We start from the raw sequence: 12,730 nt of genomic DNA on the forward strand, positions 1-12,730 counted from the left end.
GGGTGGGTGGGTAGGGGGTAAGTAGAGGGACAGGTGGGTGGGTGGGTAGGTAGTGGGGTGGGTGGGTGAGCAGGCAGAGGGATGGGATAGGATAGGTGGGTGGGTGGGTGGGTGGAGGGACTGCTTCCCAGGTGGAATGGAAAGGGTTCCTTTTCCCTCCATATCATTTTACAGTTGGTGAAACTGAGGCTGGGAGAGGCAAGACGCTCACATGGTGGAACCTGATTTCTGGCCCAGAACAATCTAAAAGCAAACTGGCTTCAGGCCTGAAATCTCCAGCCCAGTTCATAGGTGTGCCCCGAGGCTGAGAGAGAGCTCCAGAGCCAAGGGGTGGTGAAGCTCACACTTGTGGGGCTGAGTGTCAGTCCCATCTTCCCTGACCCCACCCAGGCATATCAGGCACTGTGCCCGCTGGCTCTGCAGCCACCTTGGGGTTGCCGTGGAGACCGGGCCATCTCCCCTCCCCCAGCCCAGCCGCGCCAGTTCCTCGAAGGAGGAGGGGCGGGAAGAACCCAGTACCCAGTTCCCAGCTTCCCACCGGAGCAGCTGAGAATTCACATCCGCTGCAGCCAAGGCGGGGGGCCTCTGCTGCTGTGCCAGAGAGATGAGGGACCCCTAGGCTCCAGGGGACAGGGGAACCAGATGCGGGGAAACCCAGTGAGATGAAGGTAAACAGGCAAAGCCACACCCAGACCCAAGTCAGGTCAGGGCCAGGGGCCTGGCAGGCAGGCAGGGAGCCCAGGACAGGCAACCCCTCCCCAGCTCCCCACCCTTCTCCATAGGGCCCTAGAGCAAGTTCAGGAACGCCTGGAAATTCCAGGCCACCTGTTGGGGCTTGAGCCCTCCCCTCACTGCCTGCCCACCCCCGGCCAGGTCTGCAGGCCACCAAGGCTGTCAAAGGCGCCTGCCCCTTGGGGCCAGCCCTCCAGCCAGGCTCCAGGGAGACCTCCTCTATCTCCAACACCCTCAGGACAATGGCAGGGACAGAGACTCAGACAGGAGTGAAGACCCACGTGTCACACACTGGGACAGCGACCAAGCCAACCGGGACGCAGGCCTCTGGGTCAGCCCTGGAGCCCCCACTCCAGGCACTGGCTTTCAGGCCCAGCCTCCTCCACCTGCCCCATCACTGTGCCTGACTCAAGAAGCACCAAGATTACTGGCCCGTTTTACAGGCCAGGACCTCAAGCCCGGGTACATAGGCCAAGTCACCCCTTATCTGGGGCTGCTCAGAGCTGGCAACGAGGCAGGCCCACCTTAGGGCCTCCAAGGCCAAGGAGAGCCCAGAGCTGGGGACCAGAGAACAGACACCCAACCCCACCTAACCCTCAGCAGCCGCCACCTCGGCACAGGTATCCCAGGAATGTCCACTTCCGCCAGCCTCCTCTGCATTCCTGCGGCCCCTCCCGCACCCGCCAGGAATTCCTTCAACAGCAGGGCGCCTGGCGCAGGGGGCCCCACCGCACTGCTCACAGCACCTCTGCCCTCCTGGCCCCAAGCTGTCTACTCAGCACCCCCACCCAAACTCTGTGGCCTCTGGAAGCACCCCCATCAGCACCCCCTTTCCCTGTGTCGTGGGGATGCTGAAAGCACAAACAAAAGGTGACCACCGTCATGCCTTTGTCCCCTCCCACCAAGTCCAGCCTCCCAGGCCCCAGATCTCACTCAGGGTGGAGACCTCGCCTTCTGGTCCAGTGGCCCAACGTAGGCCCGACAGCCACAGACACAGAGACGGGCGCTGCAGCAGGCAAAGGAGGCCCCTACCTGGCCCAGGTCCAGGGTGACATTGACCTCGTTGTACTCCAGGCCGCGGGACAGGGGCGGGCTCTGCCACCAGCGCTCTGTGCCATCGATGGCGTTGCTCGCCGGGTGTGCCTTGTTGCTGTTCGCAGCCGTACAGATGTCACAGTACTGGCCCTGCAGGGGGAACGGGAGGGTCAGACAGCCAAGGAGGGCCGGGGACCCCCTTCCTCCTCCAGTCACCCTCCTACCCTGAGACCAGTCCTGGCCCCACTGAGCGGGTTCCACGCCCAGCCTCTGCACCCCCGTCACCAACTTGCTCAGCAAACGTGCGCTAAGCACCTGCAGCTCCTCCGACTCAGGGGAGGTGGCTCATGTGAGCTGCTCATGGCGCAGATGAAAGAGGAAGAACAGGGACGGAGAGGGACATCTGCCTTGGGTGGGAAAATCTCGGTGGGCCTGTCTAGCGGGGTGGCATCTGAGCCCTACATGGTAAGGGAGAGTGTGCTGTGGGCAGAGGGGGTGCCAGTGCAACGAGCCCTGGGGGCAGGAGGCGTCTCACAGTAAACCGCAAGGTGGATCAATGTGTCTAGAGCCAAGGGGGCAAAAAGGGGCAGGAGCGGGGCAAGGCACGGCCACCCCTCCCCGCTGGCCTTGCCAGGGGCTCCAGAAAGGCTTGGACAAAATGCAGCAAGGCAGGGGGCAGAGAGGGGAGGAGGGCAGAGCTGCAGACAGAAGGACCATCAGGGTGGGGATCCAGGCAGCCGACCCCACCCCACCCCCAGATCCTGCCCACAGGCTTCTGGATTCGGGTCTCCAGACAAACAGAATTCAGCTGTTGCGGCAGCCTCTGAGGACCGGCCCCAGAGGGGAGGTGTGGGCAGCGGCACGTGGGCCTGGGCCTCCTGGCTGCCGCTTCGGAGTCCTGGGAAGAGGCCAAGTCACAGCAACCGCTGAGCCTCAATGTCCCCATCTGAAGAGTGGGGATAAGGCTGCACCTGCCTAGGGCCACCGTGAGGATTCACGGCTCACACACAGCCTGGCAGCCGCTTCTGTCCCGGGTCTGCCCTGCATGGGTGAGTGGGGAACAGAGGAGGCTCCCAGCAGGGTCCTGGCCTACATCCTGGAGGGGAGGGGTAGTGCTGGGAGCCGGGGCTGGGACCAGGAGACGGGGCAGAGCCGGGTCCTGGCTGCCACACCCCCCCCGGGGAAACCGACCTGCTGTTCGTCCACACAAAGGCATCCTCCCAGGCTTGGGGTTGAGGCCTCTGAGTCTGCAGCCCCCAGTGTGGCCACTGCTGCGTTTCCTTTACTGCATGTATGAGATCTGGAATTATCTGGGGACTTCGCTGGGGTCCCCCAGAGCTCTGCAGTGGCAGGGTCCACACCTGCCTTATTCCCGCTGTGTACCCAGCTCAACACCTAAGCAGTCTCGTGGACGGGGCTAGAGCAACTGAAGACACCCAGTTAAGCACCACGAGCCCTACCCGCAGGCCGCACTGCCAAGCTTAGATGGTGACCCCCAAACTCAAGAGTTCACTGACAGCACGGCACACACAGGTCCTGCTCAGGGTGGGGCCGGGGGCGCCTGGAGAAGGTAGGTGTGGGCAGGGCCCTCTGGCTGGGGCAGCCAGGCCTTCCAGGGAAGGTTGCTTGCTGGTCAAGACCCTCCCAGACACACAAGCAGCAGAGGGAAGCGGAGTGGAAGGCTGCGGGTCAAGGGTCAGTCTCTACCCTTCCAGGAGGTCAGGGAAGAAACTGCTCAGTCCCTGCCTGGGCCAGAGCTGGTCCAGTTATTGGGAGGCAGTTCCAGTCCCCATTCGGCCACTCACTGAGCCACAGAGGACAGGGCTGGGAAAATCAGGCTCCCACCACCTCCGCTGCGGAGGGTCCCGTGAGAACAGAGCTAGGAAACAGCCGAGGGGCTGGTAAGGACTTCCCCCTCCAATAAGTCACCATGCTGGCCTGGCCGCCCAGTCCCCACCTTCCCAGGCTGGGCCGGCCAGGGATCCCCTGATGCCCACCTGAGGCTGCAAGGGCCACCACCTCCCCCTGCACTCTGCCTGCTCCAGCTGCCCAGCAGGGTTCACCCCAACCCCCATCTGGGATGCCCAGCTAATGTGCGTCTCCTGCAGAGGGTCCCTGAGAGCCCCTGGCCTGCAGCCTTGAGACCGCACTGCCCGGCTCCAGGCCCCAAAGTCTTAGTGAGTCCCCTTGGATGGAGCTGCGGCTTCATCGCCTGGGCACCTCCTGTGCCTGCCTGCCTTGCCCCACCCGTGGCTCTACTCCAGATCGGCTGGCAAGGCCTTCTCACATGCCCAGTCCGCGGCCAGGGCAGTCAGCAGACCTGTGGCTCTCAGATGAAGAAGGCGTCCAAGGTCACAGACCATCCAGCTCATGTCTACCAGCCGATCTTTCTACATATCTGGCAGCCTCAGAACAGGGGCACTCGCTGCTCAGGGCTCAAGACTTTGGAAGAGAAGGGTTCGCCTCTATTGTTAGAAATGAGCTGGGCAAGGCCGGCTGGTTTCTCATCCAAGTCGGCTCTGAGGCATGGAGCACCATAGCCCATAGCTGCCACTGAAACTGTGGCCGCTTCCCAGGCTCCTCAGGCCAAGCGCACAGTCTCAGGTGAGGGAGGCCGGCACGCTGTGCCCATTTTAAAGACAGGGAGCTTGAGGCTGACAGAGGGAAGCCACACAGCTGAGGCAGAGGAGAGGGGCGTCGACTACAGGCTGGCCCTTTACTCACGAGACAGGGGTAATACGCCCCCACAGAGGAGACAGATCCGGGAGGGGGCCTGTGGCCCCCAGCCATGCAGCACAGGCAGGTGGTTGGGGGTGGTCTGAGGTTCAGAGGGCACCTGGAGCCTCCCCTGCCCGAATGGCAAAATCTCATCTGGGGACGCTCAGCCAGGCCCTCTGAGGTGCGGTGCGGTGCGGTGCGGTAGCCGGCAAGGAGACAGCCACAGGCCCCTCCTCCTCACACCCGGCCCCTCTGAGTCGACCAGATAAGGGGGCAGCCAGGAGGTGCCCAGATTCCCACAGCTAACCCTCGCTGGACCCTGTTCTGGCTGGGGGGCTCCAAGCAGGTGTCAGCGGCTTTCCCCCATCTGAAGTGTGGGCTTGAGACCTCCTATCTCAGAGGACTGTGCTGGGCTTAAGGAGAGAATGGAGAGCCCAGGAGTCCGGGGAGGCTCCTCCCCACTCCCCCAGGGCCAAGGTGGTGGGGCAGGCAGAGGGGGCGGGCCCAGCCCAGGCTCCTCCATTCATCCCCACAAAGTCTTGCTCCAGGGCCCTCTGCCCCCACCCGGCAGATCTGCAGCTACTCGCCCCTGCCCCAGTCTCTCCTTCCAGGAAGGCGGAGGTACCAGGGAGGAGACAGCTCAGGTTACACGGGCCCTCTGCCTGCCCCACCACCTTGGCCCTGGGGGAGGGGGGAGGAGCCTCTCCGGACTCCTGGGCTCTCCATTCTCTTCTTAAGCCCAGCACAATCCTCTGAGACAGGAGGCCTCAAGCCCACACTTCAGATGGGGGAACTGAGCCCTGGACAGCCGCTGACACCTGCTTGGAGCCCCCCAGCCAGAACAGGGTCCAGCGGGGGTTAGCTGTGGGAATCCGGGCACCACCTAGACTCTCCCTAAGGTGGGGCTGAGGTGGGGAATGGGCCTAGAGCGGCCGGTTGGGAGCCCTTGGAGCTGACTTTGCTGCTTTTCACCCAAGGCTGACCCCAGGCCCAGCCTAAGCCTAGAGGGCCAGGAGCCTTGGTTTCCAGGTTAGGTGTCCATGCATGGAGCCGGCCAACAGAACCTGCCTACAGGTTTAAGGCTTGTTGGGGAGGGGACACGCACCCCGGGGGTCTTCAGGGCCTGAAAACACATCTCCCTGGGAGACTGAAGCCCCCCGGACCCTACCACCTGCTGGGCAGAGATTCTGCCCCTCCTGGGAGCCACGTGTTCCCAGCCCCAGTTAAAACTTCGCAGCTGGCCCTCCCCTACTTTGGAGGTCTCGCCGAGTCCCTCGACTCCTCTGAGAGGGGGCCGTGGGAGCCTCAGGTAGCTGGCCCCTCCCACCCCATCCAGAGGCCAGCAGGTTCCAGCCTGTCCCGGGTGGGGCGGAGCTGCGCCCCCTCCCCACCGGCAGCAGGCGGCGGAGGCCAAGTCCCGCCCTCCCCGGGATCCCGGACTTGGGGCCGCCAGGGACTGGGCTCGGCCCCCCTCCCGCCCCGGTCACCGCAGCCGAACTGGACCGGCGCCGGCCGCTCCCGGGTCCATGCCGGGGACTTTAATTCCGCCTTCCCGGAGGGACGCGAAGTTTCCCGGCCCAGACGGAGCAGCCGGGTCGGGGTGCCTTCTTGGGCCCCCAACATGCGGAACCAGAGTCGGCACCTGGACTCGCCCTGGCCCACGACGCTCCCCCTGGGGCCGGGCCGGCGTTCCGGGTCCGAGTGCCCCGGGAGGATGCCCCACGGCCCGCCCTGCGCTCACCTGGATGGTCTGGTTGGGGTCGCCGCCGGCCACGGGGCCCCCCACCAGCTTGCAGTAAAGGTCCTCGGTGGGGCGCGGGGAGCCGCGCGCCGGGGCCTCTTCCCCGCAGGTTGCGGAGGCGGCGATGCGGGCGCCCTCGGCCAGGTTGAAGTAGGGCGGGTGCAGGCTGAAGCCGCCGCCCGCCTCCTCCCGCGCCCGCGCCGTGCCCAGTAGCGCCAGCCCGACCAGCAGTAGCGGCGCGGGGCCCCGGGGGCCGCGGACACACAGTGCGCTCCCCGCGCAGAGCCGCTTCGCCATCTTCCCGGCTCCGGGCCGCGTCCCCGCGCTCCAGGGACAGCGCGCGCGGCGGGAGCCCGGCGGGTCTGAAGCCAGGCAGCCGGCAGGGCTCGCTCCGCCTGCGGACGTCAGGCCCCGCCCCGGCCCGCCCGAGCGCCCGAGCCCCGCGCCCCGGGGAGAGGTCCGGGGAGGCGGGGGGGAGGGGAAGGAGAGGAGGGGGAGGGGCGGCCGGGCGGCCTTAACCCTTCGGACCCCGGCCCGGCCGCCTCCCGGAAGGGGCACCTGCTGGCCTCGGGCCAGGCCGTGGGACCACGGCGCCGCCGCGCCCCCAGCCCAGGTCGTAGCTCCGGGTCCTGGGTGCGACCCTCGCGCTCCCCGCGGCGCTCTGGCCCCCAGCGCGTCCACCAGCTCCTCCCAGCCCAGGGGCCCACTCTTTGTTCCCCTAATTTGGTGCACCTCTCGGCCTCCCCGCTCCTCCCCCGACAGCGTCTGTCCTGCTGGTTGCGGGAAGGTGCCCTCTGCAGCCGCGAATGACCATCTGCAGAGGAACAGGGGGAGCCTAGGTAGGGACCCCCCTGCTTCCTGGGGTGATCAGATCAGGTTCAACTCCGCCTGGCTCCTGCCTGCCCCAGCCGGGCTTAAAAATACTCTCCGATAGGGAAATGGGGCAGGAGGGGCTGGCCTGCAGCCATAGCCCCCTTTAGAGGACGGGGGGCGGTGCTCATGGCCCCACAGCCTCCAGATTGGCTCCTAAGGAGGTGGGGGGGGGGGGGGGGCTCTGGTCACAGCTGCTGAGCACCTGTGCTCCGGGGCCCCGTGGACTCCACCAGCTCTGTGGGCCTGGCCTCCAACCCACTGCACAGCCGCGCACACCTTCCTGCCACAGTCGGCGGCTGGAGGACACCTGGCAAAGGGCACAGGACCTAGAGGCCGAGATCAGGTCTTCGTCTGCCTTTGGGTGCCGGCGGCCCTGGGTCTCCTCCTTCCCTTGGGCTCCGGGGCCAAATCTGCCTCCAGGGAAGCCCGAGGGGGTGGTGGCGGGGTGGGGCTGCAGCTGCCGAGCTGGCAGCAACCCCCGTCCCTGAGCCAGGCCAGCTGGGCGGGCCATGGTCCCAGATGGGCTGTGGGCTCATCTCTCACTGGGTTCCCTGGACAGTCCTGGGGGGCTGGGTGGGTCTGCTGGGCGCTGGTCAGCGGTTCTGGTGGGGGTTCTGAGCTAGCCGCTGTCCCTGGAGGGTACACCTTGCACACCTTCCTGGCGCCCTGGCCTCCTACAAATCTCAAGTCCCAAGAGGATGTGTGGCTCTTTCTCTACGGAGTCAGGAGGGCGATGTGACCCTCTCCCTTCTCCTACTTTCCGGCCCGGCAATTCTTCCCTGACTTCACTGTTAGTTCTCCCACCTGGGGGAGGGAGAAAGGAGGCGGCTCCCCTTGGCAGGAGAAGCTCTGAGTGGGGAGGAGCTGGCTGGAGAGGGGGCGGGAGACATCAAGGAATCCGCAATCCAGGTGCAGAGTCCAGCTCTGAGCTGCTTTAGATCCTGTGTGAGGCAGAGAGCGGCCTCTGGGCAGTAGCGAGTCCCCACATGGGGTCTTGGCCCCAGGCGGTGTGCTCTGGCTCTGGGCTCCCCCTTGACAGCTTGGGGCTCTGACAGCCTGGGGGACTGGAGGTGGAGACTCCTGAGACCCTGAGTGCTTCTTGGGATCCCTGGAGGGTCGGGTGGTTGGAGGGGTGGGATTGCGGGGGGTGGGGGGTGGGGGGGGAGGGAGCCCTTTAAGCCCCCTAGCGGCCAGACCAGGCCAAGCCGCCAGGCCTCTGCTCTGCCATCCCTGGGCACTGGCCGGCGGGCGGGCGGGGGGGGGGGGGGGGGGGGCGCGCGGGCGGGGGGGGGGGGCGGGGGGGGGCGGGCCCCGGCCCTGAGAATGCGCTGTGTCAGTCGGAGCCGCCGGCACCAGCAGGGTTAATCACCAGGCTCACCGCTTCCCGGCAGACAGCTGCCCCAGGAGCAACTGGCAGGCAGGCGGGGAGTGCAGTGGACAAGAGAATGTGGCCAAGGGGCTGGGTAAAGAGCCCACACTCTGCCCCCACCCTGTGCCTGCTGGTGCACGGACTGGGGAGGGGGCAGCTGGGGCAGGAGCTGAGCATATGGAGGGCTGAGGGGCCATCCCAGCCAGGCTACACACGGGGGGTTGGGGAGGGGCAGCTCATCTCTGCCCACCCCCACCCCCTGCTGTCTTTGTCATGCTTCCAGTGAGTCATCACCAAACAGACCAGCGAGCATCTCTCCTGTCTTTCTGAGTCCTGTGCAGCCCAGGCACCTCTTCTATTTACCAATGGGGAAACTGAGGCCAAAAAGGCCAGGGGTCAATCAAGAGCACGCAAGTTAGTAAGATGAGAGGAAGTCTGTCCGTCATTCACTTCTTACTCCTATTTACTGGGCATCTTTCGGGCACCTGTCCCTGACGTAGTCCTCCTCCCTGCAACAGGTCAGACAGCACCACACCCCCAAACACGTTCTGTCCTGAATCCACAGGAGGGAGCTGCCCAGTCTGGGAGTGGAGGGGAGGGTAAAAGGAGGCGGCTCGCCAGGGGAGGGCCGTGGAGGAGCCTCTGTCCCACCAGGCTCTGGCTGCCCTCCAGGGACAATCCAAGATCTGGAGCCCCTGCCCACCCAGCTCCAGGGTGACGGAGCCCGAGAGGAGGTGGGTTGGGGGCAGGGGTCAGTGGCAGCCCGAGAGATGTAGGGGCACTCCTTGCCCTGGCGAAGGGGTCTCAGATCCTCCCCAGCCCTGGGACAAGGCCCGCTGAGGAGCCCCCAGTGCTACTGCAGTGGCATTCCTGAGAGTCCCTTTCTCAGGGCTGCTGGGATGCCCTTCGATGGAGCCAGCTGGTAAGAACCTCCACCCTACTCAGCCACACGTGCAGGCAGCTGTGGGGGACCCTGAGGGCCAGGCCACAGGCACATCTGACTCAGCTGTGAGTCTTGAACTCCTGACCTTGGGAGCCTCCTGGGGACACAGCTGTGCTGAGGACATGGGGTGCCCCCTCGCCCACTCTCAGCTGCGTCACAGGCAGCCACAATCGCTAACAGATGACTCTGCAAATCCTCCTGTCCCAAGCCCAGGGTCCAAGTGGGTGCTGCACCCTCGGGAGAAGCCCCCAAAAGGAAGCAGGGGCTGTGCAGGGCTGCACAGGAAGGAGGGCTGGAGGCTGGGCTCCTGCTAGGGCAGGGCCTGCGGGTGAGGCCTTGTGGCTCCCTCTCTAGAACTGGGATTGTTGTCTCAGCGGGATGAGGTCTGGAGGAACGCCAGCGCTGTGGTTTGGGATATCAGAGGCCACAGTCCCTTTCTCAGGGCTGCTGGGATGCCCTTCCAGGGAGCCGGCCGGTAAGAACCTCCAACCCTGTCCGTGAAATTGAGAAGCTGAGAGCAGGCAGCAAGGCTGGTTCTGAACTGTTTGCATGGGCTGGCTCAGTCCTCTGGGAGAAGGACACAGACCAGCATGTGCCGGGAATACAAGGACTCATCAGGATTGCATAAACCCAGCGGACTGGGAGAGCTTCTGGGCCTCTTGGCCTAGGAGGCCCCCACTGCCCTCAGCTGGGACTGTCTACTCTAAGAGCCAGCCCAGAACTGCAGACCTTGGAGGCTGGCCTCAAAGGAATGGGGGCCCAAGGAGGCCCCGAGCCATAGCCACACCCCTGCCCCAGGCCTGGAGCCCGCCTTCCCCCAGGGCTGCCACCTGCCTCCAGTCTCCGAGGGTCCACAGGTTCCTGCTGCCAGAAGGATGGGGCCAAGGGAGAGTCGGGCATTCCTAGCCTGGGGAGGGTCTGGAAACAGCCCGTTTGGAAGGAGTGGTGCTTTTTCCTCCCTGGCTGTGACCCCAGCTGGGCCACTACTGGGTTCCTGATGGCCTCTGGGAACATGGTTGTTGGAAGGCATAGAGGCCAGGCTCTGGGTTGACGCTAACCAGGAATGGAGGATTATGACCCACCGCTGCCTGGCCCCTGGCCCCTCTGCCACTTGCTGTGTGTGCCCAGCTCACGGGCCCCTCCACAGACTTGGGGCTCTTCAGAGCCTTCCAGGCCAGGCACCACGCCCGGAGCATGGCCACCACCTTAGTGCTCCAGGAGACAAGTCACCCATGCGGGTCATACGCCTCATGCCTGCCCACTCCCCAAGACCCCTGCGGGCCCGACCCAAAGGCCGCCACTGGGTTCACACATGGGGGATTTGAGGTGGGCCCCCATGCAAGAGGGGGCACAGACAGGCTTAGGGGGTGCCCAGTGTGGGAGACCTGGAGAGGGTCAACATCCCGGCTCCTGGGCTCTCCACATATGCTCCGAGAGGCTCCTCTCGCCCACCCAGCTCCTTTTCTTCCCAAGTGGCAAGGAGAAGCGCTTGGACCGGTGCCCTGTGCAGGGGGGGCCCGGCCCCATGACAAGCAGACAAACCTGGGGTGCTCAGAAATGAGGGGGCCTCGTGGAGCTCTGTGGGGTGGTCTGCCTGGCGACGGCAAGTCCAGAGTCCAGGATCCCACCTGGACGCCCCTGCCCCGGCCTTGGCGTGTGTAGCTGGGTGCAGGGGAGCCTCCACCCCGCCAGCCTCTAGGAGGGAAGGAGCGGGGGGCCCTGGGACCTCCCTGGTATCTAACCACCTACAGCTTGGCAGGGAAGAGGCCAGTCCAGTAACAAGGCAGCTCCCAGGACCCCAACACATCCCCTCCCTCAAGTGGGGGCCCCTGTCAGGGCACCTCTCAGCACCTTGCTGGGGTGTGAGGCAGAGTCCAGGACTCCTGCCCCCAGATCTGTGGGGAGCCCCAGAAAAGGCATCACCCACGGTAAACATGCAGTGGCACACGGCTGCAGCGTCCACCCCAATGCTGAGCATCCACGTTTCCAGCTGTCACCTTAATCTTATTTAACTGTGGCCCCTACCCTGTACACCTCTTCTTACCACTTGCCTGCCTCAGGCCTAGACTGGGGAGCCCTGGAGAGCCCCAGGGGAAACAGGTGGAATGGGGGCGCCCCAGCATGCTGGGCGGGGTGACTAGGGACCCTGAGCCTCAGCCTCTGGGGTCTGGCCTGCCTGTGCCCTCCTCCCCCACAGGACCATGGCTCCAGCAGGCCCTCCCCTGCCTCTCTCCTTGCCTGGCTGAGCTCTGGTTCTCATAGAGGATGGGGCGGGGGGGGGGGGTGAGGGCTCTGAGCTTCTCCAGGAGGTGCCCACAGACGGCCTTATATGGCCAGAAGGCCTCGAAGCCCAGGAGGAATCTGACTTCCCAGGAGGGCCCAGTGGGCAGAGCCAGAGCCCGGGCAGGAACCTGGGACTGCGCCCTGGGTGGGGCCAGGGCCCCCATGAGCCCACCCTCAAATGTCTCCCATGAACCCAGCCTCCTAGGCTGAGAGCCCCTCAGAGGCAGCCAGCTTGGCCGGGCCCCTCACCCATGGGACATCTGGTTGGGGATCCCATATGGACGGGAACACCTGCCGCTCTGCAAAGGCCTCCCTCATCGTGGTCGGCTTTCCCACACGGCAAGGGCAATGCCCAGGCCCCACAGTCAGCCGCTTCCAGCCACATGAACGCCCACAGAGCTTCATCCCCTCTGCGGGCGCCCTGGTGGGGCCCAGCAGCCCCTGCTGTGTGCCTCGGCTAGCCAGGGCCACTGGGGCAGAGGGAGGCATCCCCCTTCCACTCCTCCCTCTCCTGACTCTCCCTCAGGCTTCTCATTCTCTGCCTTTCTCTGTCTCCATCTCTCTGTCTCTATCTCTGTCTCTCTTTGTTTCTCCGTTTCTGCCTGTCTCCATCTGTCTGTCTCCGTCTCTCTGTCTCTGTATCTCTGTCTCTGTATCTCTGACTCTGTGTCTATCTTTGTCTGTCTCTCTTGCTGTCTTTGTGTGTTCCTCCTGCTACTGCCCTGGACCTGCCAAGCTCAGCCAAGGGTCTTAGGGATGACAGTTGTGAGCCTCGGTAACTTATTTATTTGACTGGATCGAACGTGGTGCTTGGCTTAGTCTAGGGGCTGGTGCCACAGCAGGGATACAACAGGCCACAGTTCCTGCCCAGGAGCTGGTCCAGATTCTGCAGTGAGCCAGGATCCCAGGAGTGGCGGCTCCCAGGCTGCACACTTCCACACTGAAAGTGCTGTCCACAGCACGGCTGGGCCCTCTGTCCTCGTGCCCTCCGCCCAGGAGGCATGTTGCTGCCCCCAGCTCACGGAGGAGGTGCAGC

The 12,730-nt window shown here is 64.8% G+C and overlaps 1 protein-coding gene across 1 annotated transcript in view; it reads right to left on the bottom strand.

The window, feature by feature from the left end:
* LOC111520480 (laminin subunit alpha-5) overlaps positions 1-12,012 on the bottom strand; it is a 59,471-nt gene extending 47,459 nt beyond the window's left edge. The window contains exons 1-7 of the mRNA XM_026447236.1: positions 11,944-12,012; positions 7,857-7,903; positions 7,359-7,406; positions 7,151-7,252; positions 6,317-7,040; positions 1,765-1,917; positions 539-615 (exon numbers count right to left, since the gene is read on the bottom strand). Coding sequence (XP_026303021.1) covers positions 539-615; positions 1,765-1,917; positions 6,317-7,040; positions 7,151-7,252; positions 7,359-7,406; positions 7,857-7,903; positions 11,944-12,012 — 1,220 coding nt within the window. The remainder of the gene's footprint in view (positions 1-538; positions 616-1,764; positions 1,918-6,316; positions 7,041-7,150; positions 7,253-7,358; positions 7,407-7,856; positions 7,904-11,943) is intronic.
* Positions 12,013-12,730: the final 718 nt, after the last annotated feature.

This window comes from Piliocolobus tephrosceles, chromosome 20 (genome assembly GCF_002776525.5).
Source record: "Piliocolobus tephrosceles isolate RC106 chromosome 20, ASM277652v3, whole genome shotgun sequence".
Taxonomy (NCBI): Eukaryota; Metazoa; Chordata; class Mammalia; order Primates; family Cercopithecidae; genus Piliocolobus; species Piliocolobus tephrosceles.